Here is a 22,917-nt window from a genome sequence, read left to right as displayed (position 1 = left end):
GATACAGGCAGGGATGGTTTCTCGACTTCAAGTTTGACATTTTCCGTCACGTGCCAGGAGTTCATCTCCAGGGAATGGGCTGTAGGTAGTTTTAATTGTACCTCTAAGGACTAACATACTTGAAAACATCTTGCAATAATGAGCAATATAAACATTTGAATTATTAATGAACTGTAATAACTGTACTCTGAAGACTTAAAACCACAGAGAGTGTGGAAAGTGAGTTTGTAAACAGTCCTGACGTGAACTATTCCAGGGAAAAGTTACATCCATTTTCCTAGATGTCATTCTGGTGGCCATCTTGACTTTTATGAATTAGGGAATGTCTCACCTCGTAAATGACTTAAAATCGAGATTACAGTGGTCATTTCTACATTTTTATAGGGGGGGGGGTGGAGGCAAGGAATCAGTAGGTGTTAATTTCAAATATAGAAACAGTCATGCATGTACATGTGGCTTCTGACATCACGGATGATGACCTCTGGTGCCAGGAGGAGCTAAGACCTGTGTGACTGGTGTCAGTGTCTGTCCTTGTCCTTTGGGTCAAGGAACTAAGCGAGTCAGCATCGGCTCTTTCGACCTTTTACTTTACATCACTAAATGTGAATGGAAACTTGTCATTTTCTGCCATGTGTTAGCAGGACAGATCCCATTTCAGTTCAGGCATGTCGCTGATTTGGTTCCCGTTGGGGAAATATGCATTGCAAACAAACATAGTTAATGGCCACAACCGATCCTGTGTCATTTTGCTGGTTTGGGAAAGCTTCTGCAGAGCCTTGAGGAGTTGATTTACCACTTCTGTAACTTCTACAATATGCACCCAGAACTTGCCACAATGGTTTCATAACCAAAATCCCAGATGCCATTGAATTATTCGTATTTTTCCAGCAGGAGATCCTGATTTTCCACTTCTGGCACCAGTGGAGCTGTCTCTAGGGGGGGAGGGAATCAGAACTGTATAATGGATAAACAAGGTGCCTGAATCTTCATGGTTGTTGCCTTCCAAGACTGTTGCTCTCGTTACCTACAGCAGAGCAGTGACCAGCTTGGCGATGTTTTTGCTGGATTAAACAGGCTTTGATACCAGATCATCTTTTGTGTGGTCGGGAGAAAGTCAGCAGCTTGGATTCTGAAAGCTGACAAGGAGGCAAAAAGCTATGATAACAATCTTTGCTAGCATTGCAGCTGAAGAAAAGAGTGGGGACGTTCTGAAACACAAGAACCAAAGAGCAGAGAGTATTTCGATCAGGCGGAGGGAGGGGAGGAATTTAGAGGTTTAGCACAGCTGCAGTGAAAGATAAAAGTCCTACACCAGGCAGAGTGGCATCTGAGGTGTGTAAGAGCCCAAAAAACATGGTGCTTTTATTGCCATCCCCTTAAGTTCACCAAGGTGCTGCTGGGCAGAAGCACAGTGGGAAACTGTTCTGCTTGTAGGAAGACATACAGCAACGCTGAAAGGGAGTAGAACTTGGGGAATAGGGAACATCCTTATAAACCTCTCTAAACAAAAAAATTCAGTTCAAAATGTCAGACATGAAACTGAGGGAAGCCTTCGAAGCAAAGACAAGCTCTGCTTTATTAATCTCATCAATTTAAAATAGGTCCAGGGACTTTTCACGTTGACACGTCTGGAAACATACAGTAGGTCGCACTAAGCAAGTAAGTTGGCTTAGGCTTGGACGTGCTGCATCGGAAAAAATTGGGAAGAGGTTTTTTTCTACTGATCTCTAAGTAGCACCATTGCATTTCTTGCTTCCCAAAATGTAAATTTAGCTAGAGAGAATAAGAACTTAGGAGATCTAGGAGTCCAAAAATTTAAACATTTGTGAAACTCAACGGTGACTTTTTTTTTCTTTCTTAAATTACAGTTGGACACCATATTTGCTTCTTAAAAAAATAAAGTCATGTCAGAAACGTATGTGCCATAGACCAAGAAGAGACTGGTCTTTGGGCAACGGCGTTATGTGTGCACTGCTATTTAAAGGTTGAATCAATCAGATGAGCAGATGTGCGGCATTGCAGTGTGATTCTATTGATGGCCGTCATCGTTGAAACATTGGCCTCCACCTCCTCCCAGGCTTTCTTCCCCTCCAGTGGCTTTAGTGGATGCCTGCTGCTCTCTTAAACAAATATAAGACATGTTCACGTGCCTTCACCTGGTGCAGGAGAAGGTCTGTTACTTCAGATGGGAAGCGTTCACTTCTCCAGAGCTGAAATGCATAACTGAAATACTGAACTACTGAAATAACAACATGCCAAGTCCTGGGCAACCTGGGCTTTAAAGGGAGTGACAGGAGACAATCTGATATGTTTGAGTGATGACACATCTGACACACTCCTATTTATATTAAGGGTGTCTAATGACTACCTCTGTGTGCCTTGGTAGTGGTTTGAACTGATTACATGCCCTTGAGACACCAAAATGAGGCAGAACACAACCAGAATGCATGGTGCACACATAGCACCATACGCTAACTGCCTGGGGTCACAGATGACTTCAGTAGGTTTTTAAAAATGGTTGTCTAGTCAGTAACTCCAAATTGACCGTAGGCGTGGCTGTGAGTGTGAATGGTTGTTGTCTATATGTGTTGGCCCTGCATTGGACTGTCGACCCATCCAGGGTGAACCCTCCCTCTCTCCCGAAGGCTGCTGGGATAGGCTCCAGCACCCCCCCCCCCCAACCCTTAACAGGATAAGTGGAGTCTTTCTTTGTCAGATCCTCTCATCACCATATCTGTTTCCCTTTGTGTTTTTAGTGCTTAGTTTTTTCTGTTACTTTGCAACTTGTCACCTTTGTTTATTTCTGGCTGAGGGGCTCCTCATGGGTCTCCAGCATCTGTCTGTCCTCCACAGCAGCTCCTCGGCAGTCCTCTGGCCCTCTACGTGCACAACAGTCAGAGTAAAAACATCTTAGATTTTGGTTTGATTTCTAGGTTCGCCACTAAAGTGTTGGTGAAGACAAATATTGGAGCTAATTTAGAGCCTGGCATGCTATTTTGAACATTTGGCCTAATAAAAACGCGACATAAGTGTGACTGAAACAAAAGAATTCTTTTTTTTTAGCCTCCTCGGATTGTCAGGAAAGTGCAACAGTCCTTTTTCCTGGATTTCGGTGAATTATTCACTCATTTTAAACAACTAATTAGTAATTATGTAAAATAATTTTGTACAACTGTGAATAAAGCTTGTTAGTGCTCAACTCCACCAACCCTTACATTTCAAAAAAAAAAAAGTAACCTCTTCAGAAGTTAGACTGGCTGTCGACTGACAGAAACAATGATGTCATGAGACAGGGCACACATAAAAGGACACGGTGGGCTGGAGTTTGATTCATTCTTCTGAGGTTGCCACCAAACCTTGTCAAATGAAGTCTTGACAAAACAAAAGCATGTGAGTATGTCCTTCATCTGGTACTTTTATTATTATAAAGCTGATTTGTTTTCCAGATGTATTTTCGTAGAACTTTGATAACACAGTTATTTAAGTTTTTTATATTTTAGTTTTCATTCAAGAAAGTGTGTCTTTCTGCCTTGCCAACATGCTTTTTAGGATATTGTGTGACAAGTATTGAGTAAGAACCAGTCTGATGTATTAGTGTGTGGCGTTACAGATGCTGCGTGATGCTGCCATCATGAACAACACCACAGAAGTAACCCAGATGTTCACGCCAGCCAGAGCTGTGCTGTCCATTCTGCCATGCCTTTTCATCCTTTATGTAAATGGAGTCATGCTGTTCACCTTTTTGAGAAAACCTCACTTCCTGGAAGCCTCCCACTATATCCTGTTTGGTCATTTACTCTTGGCTGACTCCCTCCAGCTTGTTGTTGTTATGATGCTGTATTTTTTCGCTGTGACGTTTGCCCGGATGTTTACCTATGTTTGTGTGATTGTCACACTGCTGGGAGGCATCACTGTCAGAGTGTCCCCCCTCAACCTCGCTGCGATGTCTTTGGAGAAGTACATTGCCATTTGTTTTCCGCTGAGATACGCTGATATTGCTGTCCCCAGAACAACAGGCATCGCCATCGCTGTCATGTGGACGATGGCCTCAATAGACTCTCTCATCCAGTTCTTCCTGTTTGTCAGCCTCGAGAATCGGGGCTCCGCTCCATTAAAGCACTGCAGCAAAAAAATTATCTTCACATTCAAGATTTATTCAACTGTGAATACAGCCTTCACGACTTTGATTTTTGTGGTGGTGAGCAATATTATTATCTATACATACATCTGTATCATTGTGGCTGTGAGGGCCGCCACCACTAACGTTTCTGAGGCCAGTAAGGCCAGCAAAACAGTGTTGCTGCATCTGCTTCAGTTATGCCTGTATGCCACCTCCACGCTGTTCAACATGATAAACACCAGTGACCTGTGGAAAATGTCTCATGTAATGGCAATTAATTTTCAGTATGCCCTCTTCTTATGCCTCATCATCTTCCCCAAGTGTTTGAGCCCACTCATATATGGCCTCAGAGATCGCACCTTCAGACAAGTCTTCAAATATTACTTTACCTTTGGCTTCAAGGCCATTGTTTATCCAGTTCGTACATCTTGATATGAGATCCGCAAAATGTGTAAAGCCTTGTTTGTTTGTTTTTTCAGTGAACGCAACTTGTATTTGCTGCATGTCAATAACTGTAGTTGCACATGATTAATTATCAATTAATCATTTTTTGGTCTGTTCAGGTAACATTACATTTTCCATCCATCCATCCATCCATCCATCCATTTTCTACCGCTTATTCTTTTAAGGTGGGGGGGGGGGGGCTGGAGCCTATCCCAGCAGCCTGCAGGCGGGGTACACCCTGGACAGGTCACCACAGACTCCACAGAAAGACGCCGTGCTGGAGCCAGGGCTCGAACCCGGAACCTTCTTGCTGTGAGGCGACAGTGCTAACCACTGCACCACCGTGCTGCCCAACATTACATTTAGGTTCAGAATATTTAAAAAATGTTTACTGATATTATGATTTTATCATAAATTCAGCCTTTGCATAACCTTGATGGCAATTATTTGTACACTTTGGTCTAACAACAATTAACTCTACAATGAATGATATCTTCTTTGTGGCAAAAGACTGACTTATTGTATAAAGTCAAGACAGGTGGTTCAACTGCATTTATTAATGTCAACAACCCCAAAGTGCTGGCACTTTCCCATCACTTCCTCTCAGTTTGTTAAGAAAACTAAAGAAATGCAAGTCAACACACCTGTTTAATTAAAATTGATGTGGGTATGATTGTGTTGTTCATCAGTAAAGTAAAAAAACATGTTATTCTCAGGTCATTCTTGTAAGCTAAATTAGAGGTGTGGTATTTTTTAAAATGATCTCAGCTTGGTTTCATTTCCAGCAGATTTACAGAGGAGGTGCCTGTTATGCCAAAACACACACCCTTTGGTCTGCAAACTGGCCCAGTATGTTCTGTGGACATCACTTTTGTTTTATCCAACAATTGCTGGTTACATGTGTTTTTCTTTGAATTAATTTTCCAACTTTGACCTCTATGGAAAAATCAAGGAGGGAGCCCTTCCCCACAGTCCCGTATGCCACCACCTGCTGTGGGAATCGCTGGGGTCGGGTGTGCTGCTAGAAAGGTAGCAATGACGGCAGAGGGATTCGATGGACCAAATCAGGGCAGCAGAAACTGACTTTGGGGACATGGAATGCCACCTCTCTGAGGGGGGAGGAGCCTGAGCTTGTGCGGGAGTTAGAGCGTTACCACTCAGATCTAAATGTGTGTTTTTGTGCTGTAAAAATCTGTTCAGTGTTCCATACAGAAGCCCCCTGCATGGGGCTTCTGTATGGAACACCACATTCCAATCGGCAGATTTCAGATCGCACTTTTGGACAAGTCTTCAAATAATGTTTTACCTTTGGCTTCAAAATGATTCCAGTTCCTAAGTCTTAATTTTATATCCAATAAATGGGTTTGGAGTGGCTTTGCTTGGTCCATCATATCATGTATAAAACTTGTTGCTGTCTGCTGATGCATGCTATGAACTAAGACATGCAAAAGTTGATTATCTATTTTTCTAAAAAAAGAGAGACTGTTTAAAGATGTGATTTTAAATTGAACTTAGCTTTCGCAAATCTACATTAAATGAACCTCGAGGAAAAGTGAATAACCCAGGATTACAAGGACTTTAATGGTCCCAGAGGCACACAATAGATGTCAGGAGCAAAGAGTTTCAAATGGCTGCCAGACTTTGCTCCATGTCTGCAAGACTAAATTTAGGGCTAAAAAAAACAACAGTCCTACTGTATGTTACAACTAATTTTTTCATGACAAGATCATGTTATGAATGAGGTGCATTCTTGGGAAAGAAAAAGTAAATTATAACATTCACCACAGGGTGGCACGGTGGTGCAGTGGTCAGCACCGTTGCCTCACAGCAAGAAGGTTCCAGGTTCGAGCTCCGGCACAGGATCTTTCTGTGGGAGTCTCCATGTTCTCCCTGTTCCTGTGTGGGTTCTCTCTGGTACTCCAGCTTCCTCCCACAGTCCAAAGACATCAAGAGAGGACGAGGCTGATTGATACTCTAAATTGACAGTAGGTGTGACTGTGAGTGTGAATGTTGTCTGTCTCTATGTGTTGGCCCTGAGATGGACTGCCCCCCCCCCTCGCAACCCTTAATAGGATCAATGGTAGAAAATGGATGGATGGATGTTTTTTATAAGCAAAAGTCTTCAAAATATTCAAATCGGTTCAGCGAGTGTGAATACAATGTATTAAATATGCACAGGCGCATGTTTTTTCTGTCCTCAAAGCTTGCTGTGTGAAAAATTATTTGCGTTTATGTCCTGAAAATACTCTTATTTTGGTAACCACCTTTAGTTGGAATAAGGCCTTCACACCAGTGGGTGCCCTGATCGTGATGTAAACCCCGACTCAGCATGAGAAGAGTTCTTCCTTTCTCCAGCAGATGTCACCTTTGGTTAGAATATATGGTGGTTCTATAACTGCAGCTCTTAATACCCTGAGATGGCACCTCAAGAAACTTTTACCTGTTATTTACGAAACCTCTCCCTTCCCTTGCGCTTTCTCACAGCCAAGATGGACACCTTGTTACTGAGACAGCCTGAGACAGACAGCAGAGACCAATTTATGTGGGTAAACAGTGAGGGAGGTCCTGTCCGCCTGAATAAAAGAAGCGCCTGAGCGGGAGGTGGACTAATTTAACCGATCTTTACTCAGCCACAATCCTCAAGCCCTCTCCACTCCTCTCTGGCCTTCGTGAAAAGAGCACTTGAGGGGTTGAAAAACATTCCAGAGGGAGAAAGTACCTGGTGACAAGGAGCAGCTTTACAACGAGAGCAGGAGAGAAAGGTTGTTATCATGATCGCAAATGGACTCCATGGATTTGGTTTAATAAAAGCCCATTTCATTCACGCAGCTTTTACTTTTGGCCCCTCAGATTATTTGCCCCTCTTTTCTGAGTTGCAGAAAAGTTTCTATTTGTACTTTATGCACATGTTTGGTACATTTGGAATCTTAGAAGGATTTTTTTTTCTGAATCAAAACATGAGCATGGGATTTGAAAAATGTCATTTTTTCTTCTGACAAATAAATGAAAATGTCAACAACAACAAAAAAGAGAGAGAGAAAGCCTTATCTTGCTATGTTAAAAGTGAGGGGATCCTGGCTGTGGCTACTCCACCCCCTTGATCAAGTTGAAATTTGGCCTTAGATTTGTGTGTGTGTGTGTGTGTGTGTGTGTGTGTGTGTGTGTGTGTGTGTGTGTGTGTGTGTGTGTGTAATCCTGCTAATTGACAGACAGCTAGTTTTTAATCTTTTTTTTAGGTCTGGAATCGCTGTCTTGTCTGTAAGTTTTTTTTATGCTGCTGTTTATCCCAGCTTTCCCTTGTAAAAAAAAAAAGAAAAACAAAAAGAAAAAGAAAAAAGAAGACCATTGAGAAGGAAGGATTAATCTGGTAAAATAAAATAAATTGAATAAAACCAAACAAACCCCACTGAAATCATAACCTCTTTGTTGGAGTTGATAATGCGAAGTCTGTTTTTGTTCATTTTTGGTGTTTTCTGTACAATCTGTATGTATATTAGTTTACTTTGAATTGTATTGGAAAGAAAGGGAAGTATAATTACAACATAAGCCGGTATAACATAGACAGGAAATGGAAAACAACAACGTACAGTGCTAACATAATAAAATGCAGCGAGCAAAAAAAGTCTTCTGATAAACTGCAATTACTAGTGAGTAATTGTATCCCCTGTGGCTCTCTGGAGAATGGCACTGATTCAAATTAAAGCACTGACCTGGTTAGCGTTCAGTCAGCAGGAGAGGGTGCTGCTTCCCAAACCCTCGCTCTACACCTTTACCCACATTTACTTCACAAAGATTAACTCCCTGAGTGATTGGATTGGGGGCTGCAACTTTTGTCATTTACTTTTTAGGGAATACACAAGCAGATGTCCTGATGGATCACGATCAAGGAAGCAATACAATAGCTTACGCCATTTTGACTTGTCAAAGAGGGAAAAGCACAAGTGATTAATGATAGGCTCAGAATATCCACATCCCGTTTAGGTGAGCCAGACCCAGAGCCCCGGTGTTCTTCATCCTCACTGGCTTAACAATTAATGGAATGGAGCCATCGTTCTATCAAAATGTCTGCTGTGAAAGAGGCCGGTTAAACCATTAAGCTCATAGGCTGATCCCTTGAAACTGGCCAAACTAAATGGGTTGACATCACTGTTGTTAGTAATTACATCCGTGCTTTTCAGCCCATATGATTTATTGCAAACATTAACCGTAATAAAGCACTACCAATAGAGTGATTATGATTTTTAGGATTGGCGAGAAAAAATGCTGTCAGATTTGATCTTAGTACAATTGCAGTTGACTAAAAAACAAATAAACCTGCAACCATTATTACAGGAATAGCCCACGGTTGGACAAAATAATCAGGAAAAAGCTCATGAAGTGAACCTTCTGAACTATTCTTTATAGAGAGATGCCACCCCTCCCCACATTCAGATAACAAATGAAAATACTCTATTGTGTTCTATAAAGTGTGTTTGACATGTTTTTTTGAAAAGAACAAAGGTATAATTACCACATTAAAATGCTTAAAATATCACCTATTCCATCTCCCTCATTAAAATTTTCTAGAGTGTGTGAATATATTTTCGCCAGGTTTGGTCCATTCTCACTGTTTGTGCACTGGAAGCATCAGTATTCAACATTATACTAATTTTTGCTGAATATTGGACCAGGACTGGCTTAAAAAGATATACTGATGTCACAAATCCTGCTCACATAGCATCACCTCTTAGGAACAGATTTTCAGTGAGAACATTTTCACTCTCACCAATGAATGTGAAAACAACCTTCCAGTGTCAACTACTGCATACACACCATTCTACACCGAGAAGCTCAAAAATTCAGCTGTATTGGAAGAAGACCAAAACCGCACTTCTGACTGGGGGGGCCTTAACTGACAAGCATTCTTAGTGACTCCGTTTGCACTTAAATTAATCAGCTTACCTTCATTAAATTGTCTTAATTAACTCCCCAATTAATTTGAATGAAATCTGTTCGCCAATTTCAGAACAAGCAACAAAACAACTTATGGGGATATAAACAATATTATTCTTACACTTGCACTTTTCAGCAAAGATAAAAAGACAACAACAGAACAGACGTATTTCATGCAGAAAAAGCAAGGAATTAAGTGATCTGATTAATCAATATGTGTCGGGGTTTCAACAGAGGTGACGTAATGTGAATACTGATGGATCGTTCCTCAAGGGGGATGTTGCTGTGGAACCTCGACAAAATTACCATTCACTTTAAACGTCAGGTGAGATCCCTGCCCCCCCGTTCTGTGCCGCACAGATGGTACAGTCCACATGCAGTTCGGAGTTGTTGCTGAGGAGCTTCCACTGCTCAGCACATACCGACAAATTGGCACGCAGCCTACGCTTGGGTCCTGTTGCAAGTCACGGCATTGTTTGTGAAAATGTTACCGTCTTCTCACCGGAGTTACATCCGACAGCAGGGCAAGGTCGTATTACTTCACCTTTTGTGCAATATTACAGGTGAGTCCGGATTTTTTTTCTATGGTAGTTTTATCTGTTCTACTAAACTGAAGTTTTGTGGTAAAGCGCCCCTAAATCTTAGCTAACGGGTCGTCAAAGCTAGCTAACACCGCGCGCTTAAAGTGGGGATTATTTAAAGTAGCAAGTTTAACAAGTTTAGCAGGTGTCATGAAAGGACCAAGGGGAAAACTTGGTTACAAGTTCACTTCACCGCTTCGGAGTGATAGCTAGCCAGCGCCACCACCGCGGATGATGGTGCGACGAGGGCTGCCATAGAAACACTCCATAGAAACCACGGAGGAGTAATGACAGTATACCGCAAACCAACCTACTCTTGGGGCATTGCAGATTCACCGGCAGCCATATTAGCTCCAGAAACATTTTAAATCAAAGTAATATAGTGTTACGGCTTGGTATCAGCTGGAACATCTGTAGCTACCCGGGGTGGGCTAGTAACTTGCATCCCAGGTCGGGGTGAGGGTCAGTTCCCATGCGCCTGCGCTGGTGCTCAGACCTTGTGGTTTAATCAGTGTGTGGGCAAGTTTATATTACGAACTGTGTCACGATAACTTTGTGCCCTTTGTAGTGCGACGGAATTGAAAATTGAAAGGTAATATTAATACTGTCTGAAAAGTGTCCACAGACCTAATCTCTGATGTGAATATAAGAGGAACCAATACTGCAATATGTAATGCATAGCTCACAGGCATCTTTTCTACTAGGGTGCACCAGAGAATTAAATGGTGACATAATTTAATTATATACTTGCAATTAAAGTGTCACTCATGCATAACCTCTGCTTAAAGACTCCCTGAGCAGAATTTTCTGTTTTTGGATAATCAATACATGAAAGCTGCCATAGCAGCAAGTTTTACCTTTGCTAACCAATTATGAGTCAACCAACCCTGACACTGGCTACTTGTCCATGGGTGCTAGTGTTTTTTGTTAAAGGAAAACCTTATTGAGATCATACTCGGATGAAGACATTGCCATGTAAACAAAATTTTCTCACAGTCCTAACCCGAATAAGGTCATAAGTGGAGTATTCCCATCTTAGTTATTGAATGTGTTGTAGATATTAATGACATGATGATGTTATACTGGACTTCTCATAGCATTTTTGTGAGATGCACATCAGTCAGTCCGCTTATTGAGGCATGGTCCAGCTTCCACCAAGTGTTTAAAAACTTGGCTCTTTTTTTAATTTTTTCATTTTGAAGAAGACATAATGGGAAAAACGGATTCAGGTCAAATTCCAGAGGGAACCCCCTCCGTAGAATATAGGGACTTATGTGGGTGTGTCTTCGGCAACTAGTCTGACCTCTCTTTGTAGAATATAAATGAGAATATTCTATAAGAAACTTGTGTAAGCATCTTAACCAAAATGTTGATTTATTTAGAATGAGGTCAACAGTTGGATTATCTCAGTCCATGTAAATGTAGCTGCTGTTTCTCTTTCCATATCCGAGGGTAGAAAAGTGCACTAACATGGCTATGTTGAGCATGCACCAGTATAAAACATTATTATCCCACTATGATACGTTACATGGCCACTTTTACACTCGCACATCTTCACAAGAATGGACCAGTGGCCACAGAGCTGGACAGGGTAGAGAACATTTTAGTCACTGTAGTTGGGTGTCAACCCAGAAAAATTTGAAACTCTCATGATGGGATTGATTGACACAGCAAAAGTTTCAAAGACCATCTGCCGGGAGATGGATTTAATTACAACACAATGTACCGCATCATCTGTCGTGTTTGTACCTGAATCCTGAACTCTGTCATCTTCCTTCAGAGTTCAGATCACAAGCTGAGACAGGTGCCCGCTTGTCTACCTTCACTTTATGTCTGCTCTACATTTCAATGAGTGATTTGACCTTGTGCCATGTTGAATGCAAAGTAGGGGAACACATCCTCATTTGTCATACACTAACATCTAGAATTAAAAGGGGAGTAAACACTATATTTTTAATATTTAATGTTTTCATTAATACGGCAATCACATTTGAGACAAAGGACGCTGCACTGTCACTTGCGTGCAGATGTTCAGTACTTAGTCTACCTCTTCTCCAGTGTCAATAAATGAAGTTTAAAGACCCCCATGTGAGGGCAAACTATGTGATTCTTTAACCGTGATTGTATGATTTTTCAGTCCATTAACTTCAATTGTAATTTCTATTACAACTCCTCACAAATACAACAGAGCTGCTCAAACAATATCTGCTTCTGTATTGTTTAGAATCTTATAACTGTACCTTCAGTGTGTGTACATTCATAAAATACACACAAGTTTAATCCAGAGTTGTTCTCCTTACAGAACTACAGTTTATTGAAACATGAATCAGTCAAAGGCATCCTAATTTGATCTACCATTAATGATCATTTCAAAAGAATCAAGCCACTGTAAAAAGTCCTTCTCTGCACAGCTGCCACTTCCAACACTAGGACAATTTATGCTCCGATTCCCACTTTTAACATACATGCTGCCCTCTGGCAAGACATGTATATTAATTAATACACTTGCTGCCACATCAGTGGTGCATGTGAAGGTAATATTGACTAAAGTGAGAACGAGCAGCCGGCTGACACCAGGGAGCAATGTGTCCTTGATGTCAAGATATCTATGATCTGTTTTCTGCTATGCGTGAATGAGACACATTGTGTTGCAGTTGCAAAGCTAACTTAGTGCCAGCAGGAGCTGCTCTTTGAGGATACCAGGATTGGTTGAACTTAAAGCAGTTTCTCTTCTTTTGCTCTGAGAGCACAAGAAGAGAGAAGAGATGCTTATTGCTATGTCAAGATAGGCTGCATATAAGATCAAATAGACTTTGCCCTTATTCGCATCACTTTTTTTATTCTGAGATGGAGAAAACGAGGCCACGCTTATGTAAGGTTGTCGTCATGTCACCAATAAAATTTTAATATACTTGCTATACCTCTTCCATTACATATTCAGTGCAGCAAAAATATTGCTTCCCTTCCTTGTACCATACTATTTTTTTGTGAAGCCTTATTATGGTCCCTGACAAATAAAGCAAGTTATCTAATCAGTTCCTATTAAGAGGTGTATTTACAGCAGTATACAAACAGCATACATTTAAGTAGAGGGGCATACAGTATGCATTCATTCTGAGAGTATGGAAATGTCACTCCGTCTGCTTTTCCACCTAATTTACTTTATTCCTATTCCTTTCAATGGATGCCCATTAAGTACCTTGCCGTTGGGCATTTGCACTGACAAGCACAGAATTTGCAATTAAGCAACGTATTGAAATTTATTCTCTGTTCTCTACCTTGTTACTTGATCACCTGGCCAAATTCTTTCAATGGAGGTTCTTCTGTTTTGGATGAATTGCTAATTAACGTTATTAACTCAACCGAAAGCAAACATCTCTGCGGGGCCATCCCTTCATATTCAGAAACCCTACACGGGCCCTTGCAAGGGTTTGTATAAATTGCTGGACATGGACATATTCTTCATGAAGGTAAGCCCCCACATTCTCTAACCCAGCACTGGACTTGACGCCTGTCTAAGAAGGTGATTCAGTTTTCTCTAGGGAGTATCAACACAGTTAGCGATGCTGGAAATATCCTGCTCCTGATTAGAGCAAGAGGAAAGATTGGCGGTCTAAACAAATATAAGTACAGACACCAATTCCATTCATCAACAGTGATCGGCAATTAATTGCATTTAAATCATGATTTTGATTTCTGATTCCCACTGTCAGGAAATCGAAATAGAACGATAATGTCTCATGCCGCGGAGTGTTAGGTGTTGTCCGGTTTAAGTGCAAAGCACTGTCTCAGCCATCGTTTCACTCCACCTCATCTCTAAAGCCAAGAAACAGTTAAGTGTAGGCTAGTGTAGAGAGGGAGGAGGGCGGCACGATGGCCTGCCTGTGAAGAAGATCACCGAAATGTAACGCTGATTCAGTCATCTGGAAACTCTTGGGATCTGACTAAAATAGTGAGCTACAAGCTTGTAGCTGCACCACAAAGCAACGCACAGGACGGGTGTGAACAAAGTTGCAGCCGGAATGCAAAGGAGCTGTCCCTGGTGGAAACTCTCTGAGTTAGTTCATTTAATCGCCTGAAGTTTGCTCACAGAGTATGGTATAGTGTGTGTCCTGTCACTCCTTGTAATCGGCTCTCCCTTCCCTCATGTATATTTGAATAAATGCCCATTATACTGTATTTATAGTAAGCGACATGCACAGGATGTTACTCAAATCGTGTGACTAAAACATAGTCACTCCATGTCATGATTTTTTTTTTTTCTGTGCATTGTTTCAACCAACACATCCGTTGAGGTACAGCACTATTGAGATTTAAACTAATGAAGGAATAACCGTCTTATTTCAGATGAGCTGTTTGGTTTATTTGGAGAGAGCTCACAGCTGATGATGGAGCTACTTTGAGTTTTTATGAGAGTGAGCAGCTCAGCGATAATTTATCATGTTTATTAAGTTTGGCATTACGAGCATGTGATGTTCTAAAAAAAAGAAGAAGAGGTTTCCTATATCAGTTAAAATAATTGTGACAATTATTTTTGCCATAATTGAGTAGCCCTGACGGTCACCGTTAATTCCAGCTGACAGCTTGACAAAAGCGTGCTGATGGTGAGATGGGATGGTCTCTCAGGATTTTAACAGACAAAACTCTTTGGTCTCTCCCAACGCGCACCTCTATGAAAGCAAATGATTTTTCTGCGGAGGGAATTATTTACATTTGCCAGTTTACTGGAGCCTCACAGAGCCAGTGGGATGAAACACAGTCTAGCTCTCACAGTCTCAAAGACTGTGTCCCACACTGCGTTGCTTCAGTTAGACTGGCACTTCTTAATGTTGAGACACTGCTGCAGCTGAAAAATGATGCAAATAATGATTTAAGTATCCTGTCCTATTACACCCATTCATTGCATTTCAATCAAAGGTGATTATCATCAGATCTACTTGTGCATTAATGCTGAACAATGATATTGAAAAGTTGCATTTACAGAGTAGACTATTTGTTGGCTGTTCTCCTTCCTCCTTTGGCTGCAGCCGCTGTGTTACTTTTAGCTTTGGAGTGAAATACCCAGCTCTCCACCTCCATTCTCGCAATTGGTCATCTTATACTGATGCTGCACCTTTCATGTGAACACTGCCCAAAAAACGTGGGGAAATGCCGGGTTGATGTAGTGAGTTTATGACCACCGTGATGGTACGGTTTATCCCTGACTACGATTCTTTGGCTGTGCCCACGTAAACAATGTGATGATACCCTGAACTTGCTTTGTAGTGCAGGCCCCTGGTGGTGGATGTTCGTTTTCAGACCTTGTCCACAACTAAATATTTTGTTGGTGGTAAAGATCCTTGACTTACAGCCTCAGCTGTTCTAGCATGAACTGTTTAAAGTTTTTCCGTGTTCAATTACTGAATTTCACAAGTGTGATAATTTTCTAACAGTAACAGGCATTCCCAAATTTGAAAAATAAATCAAAGTGGTTTAACTTTTTCATTTTTATGTGCTATTCATAGATGTGTAATTAACCTTTTAACTATTTAGTGAACTTATAGCACTTGCCTGACAACTACTGTGTTTTCAGGAAATGAGTAATGTATTCAATGGCAGTAAAATTTTAAAAAGATCAAATGGACATTTGTGCTTGTTGAGGAGTAGAGAAATCTCCTGCAGCACTAATATTTGAGGACGTGGTCTTTTCAGAGAGAGATTGGCTAGAGACAGAGCTGCTTTTGGCAAAACAACAATAGAATATTTGGAGGCAGTTGCCAAGCAGCGCAGCAGGTTTTGATTTATGATGTTTTTCCTGCTGGCAGCTTGTTGCAATTAGTGATCTGGTTGAAGGCTTTGGAGGTTCAGCAATTTTTTTATTTTCTTTTATAAAATGGTAGCATAATTCATCTATTTTTTGTTTGTTTATTGGAGTCCTGATGACACATTTCCTCTCATTTGTGTTTGGTACTTGACTCTGCTCTCGCCTTTCCTCACTCTCAGCCCTTTTCATCTCTCAGTGGTGATGTCATATTTGTGTTAGAATATCCCCCCCCCTTCTCTCTACCTGTCTCAGAATGTTCTCTTTATATCCCTTTTAACTCATGTGTCACATTTCTGACATGTGCAGGCGACAGAGTGCAGGGGTTAGTTATATTTGGACAAAGGACATACAGACAGCCTGCTCAACTCCTGAATTCGGGTCAGGTTGAGCAAAGCTATAGAGATGAAACAAATTCATCTACTGAATACCCAGTCAGCTGTGTAATTTGTTGAAATGCCCCACGCCTGCTGCTGTGTTGGTATCATTTCTGATTCCAGTCTTATCCCCTCAGATGGTACTGAACTTACAGTAATGAGAAATGTTTAACATTCTAGATCAGAGTTAGAAATGCTCTTCTCTCGCTGAACGTTGACAAACCTGTCACAGTTGTATATTTCATGCTGTAATTATTACGATATTTGGTCATTTTTTTCTCACTATATCAGAAATAATTAAGTTTATAAAACATCAAAACGTTGTTCAAGAGCTTGCTTTATTAACCTGCAATAATTCTTTTCATTATCTCTGCTGATTGACTCATTAATTCATCTGGTTTTTGGTCAACTGTATTAAAAGTAGCAAATGGAAATTGTTACCCTGGAAATGTTCACAAGCATTTCCACTTCCAAGAAGAAGTGGTTACTTCTTTACAAAAAACACAAGCAACGATCTCGCTTCTTGAAATATATCCATAGAAATCTCAACATGAGTAATAATACATTTTTAATAACTTTCATTTCTGCCCACGGTGGATTTTTTTTTTGAATAATGGAATCTAGATTAAGTATGATTCAAAATTGTAATTAGGCTGAAGGAATTATGCATCAGAATACCACTCAAAGATGTTCGAACAATGAAAGGCTTTTTTTAATCATTGATGTTAAATTATCCAGACCTGTTGCTGAAAGAGCATGACTGAATGTGTTTAACTTGCCTTCTCTGCAGGTGTGTGGGGCAGTCAGGTGGTCGTCCCCTCGAGTGTGAGTGCTGTGCTGGGGAAGAACGTGACCTTAGAGTGCAGGGTGGAGGTGGGCTCAAACCTTACCCTTACTCAGAGTTCCTGGGAGCGCCGTCTGCCCTCAGGCTCTGCCACAGTAGCAGTCTACAACCCACGGTACGGCACCTCCATCCCTCCAGAGTTTATCCATCGCTTGTATTTTCGCTCGCCTTCCTCTCACGATGCCACAATCATACTGGAGAATGTTGGCTTTGCTGATGTCGGGATGTATACCTGTAAGGTTGCTACATTCCCACTAGGAAACACTCAAGCCTCCACAACTGTCAGTGTACTTGGTAAGCATTGATATCTACACATCTTTCTCTATGCTAACATTAAGTTCACCTAAGTTGACCAGTAACAGAAATGTTCCAAACATCTACATGGTCTTAGGTTCTGATGCAGAAACCTTTTATTTGTTTCCTCCCTTATCGTTGCTCCTTCCCTGACTCAAAGTGGAGCCGAAGGTCTATGTGTCTGCAGGATCGACTGCTCTCATTGATGGTGGCAATGAGACTGTGGTGGCCACCTGTATTGCTGAGCGTGCCCGGCCCCCTGCTGAGGTGTCCTGGGAGTCCAACCTCTTTGGCCAGTCAGAAGTGCAGCTATTTGATGATGTTAATGGCACCACAAGCACACAAGTGCGTTACCTCTGGCAACCCACGCGTCACGTCCAGGGCCACGCACTCACTTGTGTTGTCCGCCACCCAGCTCTCCAGAGTGACTTCAGGATCCCCTACCAGCTCAATGTGCAGTGTGGGTATCTTTTGAGTGACATGGGGTGGTAATTCTTGATCTGCAAGAGAGGCTTATAGTGAATGTCTTCATCTTTGTGCAAGTCATATTACAGAAACAATCACTGGCAATACTGTACATATTTGGTTTAATGCCAGTATAAATCATGTAAGCGTGCAGTTGAGATTATATATATGATCTCCAAATCAGAGAGAAGACAAGAGAATTTAGAAAAACAAAGGTATTTGATATCTGACGGCATACTGTTGATGCTCGGTCATGCCAGTGATGACGTCTTAAATTATTTGACGCACTTCAAGAATAATTCGCTATAGAAAAAGCTGGATTGACAGAAAAATCCAAGGACAATCCATGCAGGTTCCTTGCAGGTACTGCATTCATAAAAATACGTCCTTGAAATTGTCCTTCATTTGTATGCCTCTGTGTCAGCAACATCCATGGCTGAAGGCATTAAGTTTTCAGGTTGTACATTTCTTACCCATGAGAGCGTTATCTCAGAAACACTAAGAGGACATTTATTCAAACTTGGCGCAAACATCCACTTGGCCAGAAGAAATTCAGAGAAGAAAGGGAGTGTAACCATGTCTGCAATCTTAAACTGGTGGTTGGGTAGTTGTTAGTTGGTTGACTAAAGGGTGTGTGTGGGGGATTAAAGGTTTCTTACTGGCCTCTTGCATGTTGTTATAGTTATATCTCATTAAAAAAATGTTTTATGTCAAGTGCAGAGGCGCTGTCAGAGACTTGGTGTCCCAGATTGTGATCCTGATGTGTTAGAATACTATGTTTAGCTCAGTCAATCTGATCTTAAAACAGTTTATCTCTGACCATATTTTAGTGATATTTCAATAACTTTTTTTTTTTTTTTGTATTTATAGTCGCTCCTGATATCTCAGTTGTGGGGTATGATGGAGACTGGTATGTGGGCCGCGACAATGTTCAAATGATGTGCAAAGCCAATGCAAACCCACCAGCTCATCACTTCAGATGGATCAGGTGCGTATGTGTAAATGAGAAATATTTTTCTTATCTTGTTGTGTACGTGTTAAAGTGGACAAGAGTCACAGGATGGAGAAGAAATAGAGATTCCAATAGTGCCTGAGGAAGATGAACTCTCAACCATTTAGTCAGGTTTTACCCCCAAAACATGCAGGTGCAACACAAGTCAGTTCAATATGTTGGGGGGAAACACTTTTACCCTGCAAGAATTTTAGTGATTTCAATAAAGTTGTGTCTGTGTAACAGCACCACATCAGCCTTTCCTGAGTCCAGACATGTAAGAGTTGGCATCCATTATGTTCCCACTTGAGGAAAAAAAAGTAGAAAGACAGCTTTAGTTTTGGCTCCTTTACTTTATTAACTTGTAAAAAAAAAAAAAGTTAGTCATCGCTTTATGGTGATATTTTACAGAAATATAAAACCCCGCCAGATGTTTATGTTTCCAAAATGTGGGGTGTGTTTTTCTAAATATATTTTCTCATTATCCCAGATTGGACAGCGACATGCCAGAAGGGGTAGAAATTATGAACAGCACTTTGCTGTTCCTGCGTCCCCTCCAGCGGAATGACTCTGGAGTTTACAGGTGTGAGGTTGCCAACGACATCAACCTTCGCAGTCGAGATGTGCGCATTCTGATACAAGGTGAGCAGAGTATACTCACGGGAACAGCTGACTCCTATTGCCTTCTTGTCCCTTAGGAAGCACAGTGCATGCACTCACGTCAGAGGGTATGGCTGCCTGTGACACTGCCCTTCAAGCTGAAATGTGACTCTGCATCACTCTTACTCAATCTGTACATACTGACACGCTCAAATATTCACCTGTTTTTTTCTATTGCCATTTGTAACACTGGCACTGGTCTTCAATTTGTCCTAATAGTGTTCTGATTCAACATGATTAATATTAGTCTAGAGGTGTGCAAAAGGTGAGATCCTGGGCCAAAAACATTTGAAACTGTTCAAAGCCTCTCCAGACCACAATGCACCGCCTCTGCTCTATCCTCCCCTCTTGCCTTGCCTCTCTGTTGTGTATGATGAGCATGTTTCTCTGCTTTGACAAAAATCTGTCTTGTTTGGGGAAACCCTGAATGTAGTTCAGGTTATGATGTGATTTTCTTTTATATCTCTATCGTCCTTTCTGTGTTTTTTTTTTTTTCCTTTTTTTTTCTGCACGTGTCAGGCAGTAAGAGGCAAAAGCCTGCAGCCTGACTGTGAGATGATGTCCTAGTTTCATAAAACATTAACTAGTTCTTTTCAACTCCTATTTATTATTTATCATCCATGTTTCATCTTCCTTTGAGAGGACCTGTGCGGGCGTGCACGAGATTACACATGTTGGTGTTCTCTCTGTGGTGTGTGTTGCTGTGGGTGTGTTGTGTCAGCTCACTGCCTCTGCATGGAGTTGTACGATTCATAAACCTAAAGACTACAAAGCTTGAGGTTCATGTTTCTCATCTCTCAGATGTGAAGCTTTGCCTCACATCTGGCCTGGTACCGAGGCGAACGTGGCACAGCAATTTTTGCAGCACCATTATAGCTCTAATACTCAGATCCTCTCCATCGCTGTAGCTCCTTCTGATCACACTTCTCTGTATAGTGGGAATCGTCCTATCTCCAGTTCATTCTAACATTGGTCCTCTCATTGTAGCACAGTGAAGTAGTGCTAATGCCTCATTGTGCTCTCAGGGTTATTCAGTGCAGGCTTATTATGAATATTATTTTTTAAAATCCATGATTTTTTTAAAGTAGATGACACAGGTATTCAAATTTAGCCAGATGAATGTGAAGTAAAATTATGAACATTTTATGCCCAATAGGTAAAGCTTGTGGCAAAGCAACCACGACACTTTTTTTTGTAATATCTATGCACTGAGATGGGTCACACAGATACCAGTTTTGGAAAGACTGATATAGGTTTTTGCAAACACTCATCCATAGACAACAAATTCAGATTTAACTGACTGTGTACATTAATTGATTTTTTTTTTTAAAAAGCCACGTTTAGACATTGAAATCTCCTTTCAATCCATCTGAGACTCAACTCAGGATCTTGAGTGACACAGCCGGAAACAAAATGACAATTGGTTTTAAAGGGAATTTGTAATGGGTTTTAAAAAGACTTAACCTACATAAACCCTGTACAAGATGGCCAGGAAACATTTTTGAAAGTGTACATGATTGCTTATTGCTTCTGGCAGTCAAAGGGAAAGAAGCGGAATTTCAATCAAAGACGGGATTTTTTTCTTATGTTCTCCATCTTGCTTTGCTGTTGTAGTGGCACACAGATCATTATTCTAGCTCCTTTTATGTGTTTTTTTTCTTCTTGTGAACAGTATGTTCTGTTCAGTAGCCTTTGGTTTGCTCGTGTTTATCCTCATTATTTCTGGATATGTTAGTTCTTATAGTATGTTCCTGATAGGTGGCTGTTGGGGTGCCTTTGCCCAACAGCGAGAAATGGCTTATCCGTGTTAGTGTAACCTGCGGTACAGCCAATGAGATGCAACAGTCAAATGGCATTTAAAGAAATGTCTCAAACCTTTGATGAAGATGTTACATCTCCCAAACCATGTCCCTGGCCTCCGACAGTGACATTCTGGGGAAAATTGTGGATTCTAATAGTAATCTTCATTTTAATCTGCCACTACAGACAAGTGATGGATCTCAAATATTACAACAAACATGTACGTGATAAAATGACCCTAAGCATTTACAGACCAGACATGTAGGCGACAAGTCTTTCAACCTCATGCTGAAAATGTTTCTGTGCCTCTCTGTCCCAGTCTTGATGCCTGAATATTTTTTTATTTTTTATTTTTTTTGCTTTCTTTCAGTCATGATGTTGCAGTACTCTACCAATTCTCAAATTAATATATCTGGTCTTGGGTTTTTCCACTTGCACGTGAGGCCATTAATGCACAGGAAAGTACTTAGTGCAACTTAAAACACAAAATATAAGAAATTACTATATTGGAGTAAGAAAAACCTTGCTAGGCAAGTTCTTTTTTTGTTAAGCTGGCGTTTACATCCTCATGATGAACCATCTTTTTTGTCTGTCATCTAATAAAACCATCAGGCCCATCCATTATACCTAATCTAAAGGTTTAATGTCTCTTATAAGTAATCCAACCTTTGCACTCCTAGTAGTTAGCATAGCAAACCTGAGGCTGCTGAGATCTGTACTTTACTGTACTCTGTAGTGTAGTATGTATTGTAGTTTTTGTCAACCTATCCCTACTTTAGTAAAATGCTGATGTAGTTGGCATTGACATTCTCTGCTTGTCTGTCTGTCCATCTCTCCCTCCCACCCTCTACTCCCCTCTCACCCTCTTTCCCTCCATTAGATCCTCCCATGCCTTCCACCATTACTGCTCCTGTCCTAACTGGTTCTGCCTCCGCCACCTTAGTGGATGATAAGCACCATGTCCTTCTCAGCTCTCCCACTCTTGAAGCCTTACCTGAGAGTTATCTGGGTTCCATAGTGGGTGGGGCCGTAGGCGGGGCCTTGTTCCTGCTACTGCTGCTGTCTTTGGTTGGCGTGTGTTACCTGCGGAAACAGCAGACCTTCCACGGGAACTACTACACCAAGCAGTACCTGGGCCACAATGACTTGCAGAAAGCCTCCACCCAGCATGAGCTCCATCCCACCAAAGCTGGCAGCAGCACCCATCATCAGGACTACGACCGAGAGGAATGGGGTGACCGCGAGCTCAAACATGACCGGCGACTCCATTGCAGTTACAATGGAGAGGAATATCCCGCCAATGGTTATACGAGGGCAATGAGAGAGAGCAAACATCACAACAGTCCCAAGAATCCTCACCAAGAACACACACAGTATCCTAGTCCACAGCAGGCCAGAAGTCCCAGGTACCCTCGATCACCTAAGCCACTGGGGAATGGCTCCCCCTACCTGTCGGATCACTGCTATGATAGTGGGCCAGACGGTGATTACGTCTCTCACACAGACGGCTCAGTCATCTCTCGTAGGGAGTGGTACGTTTGACAAGCTGGTCCTGCCGGCAGAAACACAACTGGAATCTAAAAGTTTCATTTGTTGAATTAGGAACACA

At 41.4% G+C, this 22,917-nt stretch overlaps 2 protein-coding genes across 4 annotated transcripts in view; both read left to right on the top strand.

Annotated features, from left to right (window-relative positions):
• The first annotated feature begins 3,631 nt into the window (after nt 1-3,631).
• On the top strand, nt 3,632-4,552 carry LOC147248750 (odorant receptor 131-2-like). The gene has a single exon (XM_086179105.1). The coding sequence runs from the start codon at nt 3,632-3,634 to the stop codon at nt 4,550-4,552; it is 921 nt and encodes a 306-aa protein (XP_086035231.1).
• Nucleotides 4,553-9,917: 5,365 nt separating this feature from the next.
• Nucleotides 9,918-22,917, top strand: part of nectin3b (nectin cell adhesion molecule 3b) — a 29,256-nt gene continuing 16,256 nt past the window's right edge. The window contains exons 1-6 of one of the 3 annotated variants that reach the window (XM_086226985.1): nt 9,918-10,059; nt 17,045-17,392; nt 17,553-17,852; nt 18,728-18,845; nt 19,339-19,490; nt 22,189-22,917. The exon at nt 22,189-22,917 is cut by the window's right edge and continues 1,364 nt beyond it. In XM_086226985.1, coding sequence (XP_086083111.1) covers nt 9,981-10,059; nt 17,045-17,392; nt 17,553-17,852; nt 18,728-18,845; nt 19,339-19,490; nt 22,189-22,850 — 1,659 coding nt within the window. In that variant the 5' untranslated portion in view covers nt 9,918-9,980 and the 3' untranslated portion in view covers nt 22,851-22,917. Of the gene's footprint in view, nt 10,060-15,790; nt 16,395-17,044; nt 17,393-17,552; nt 17,853-18,727; nt 18,846-19,338; nt 19,491-22,188 lie in introns of those variants that run through there. The other 2 variants (XM_086226986.1, XM_086226987.1) reach the window with 2 other exon arrangements.

The sequence above is a fragment of the Aulostomus chinensis genome, chromosome 15 (genome assembly GCF_037954235.1).
Source record: "Aulostomus chinensis isolate RoL2024-O1b breed Wild chromosome 15, RoL_Achi_v1.0, whole genome shotgun sequence".
Taxonomy (NCBI): Eukaryota; Metazoa; Chordata; class Actinopteri; order Syngnathiformes; family Aulostomidae; genus Aulostomus; species Aulostomus chinensis.
This window is presented reverse-complemented; position numbering and strand designations above follow the sequence as displayed.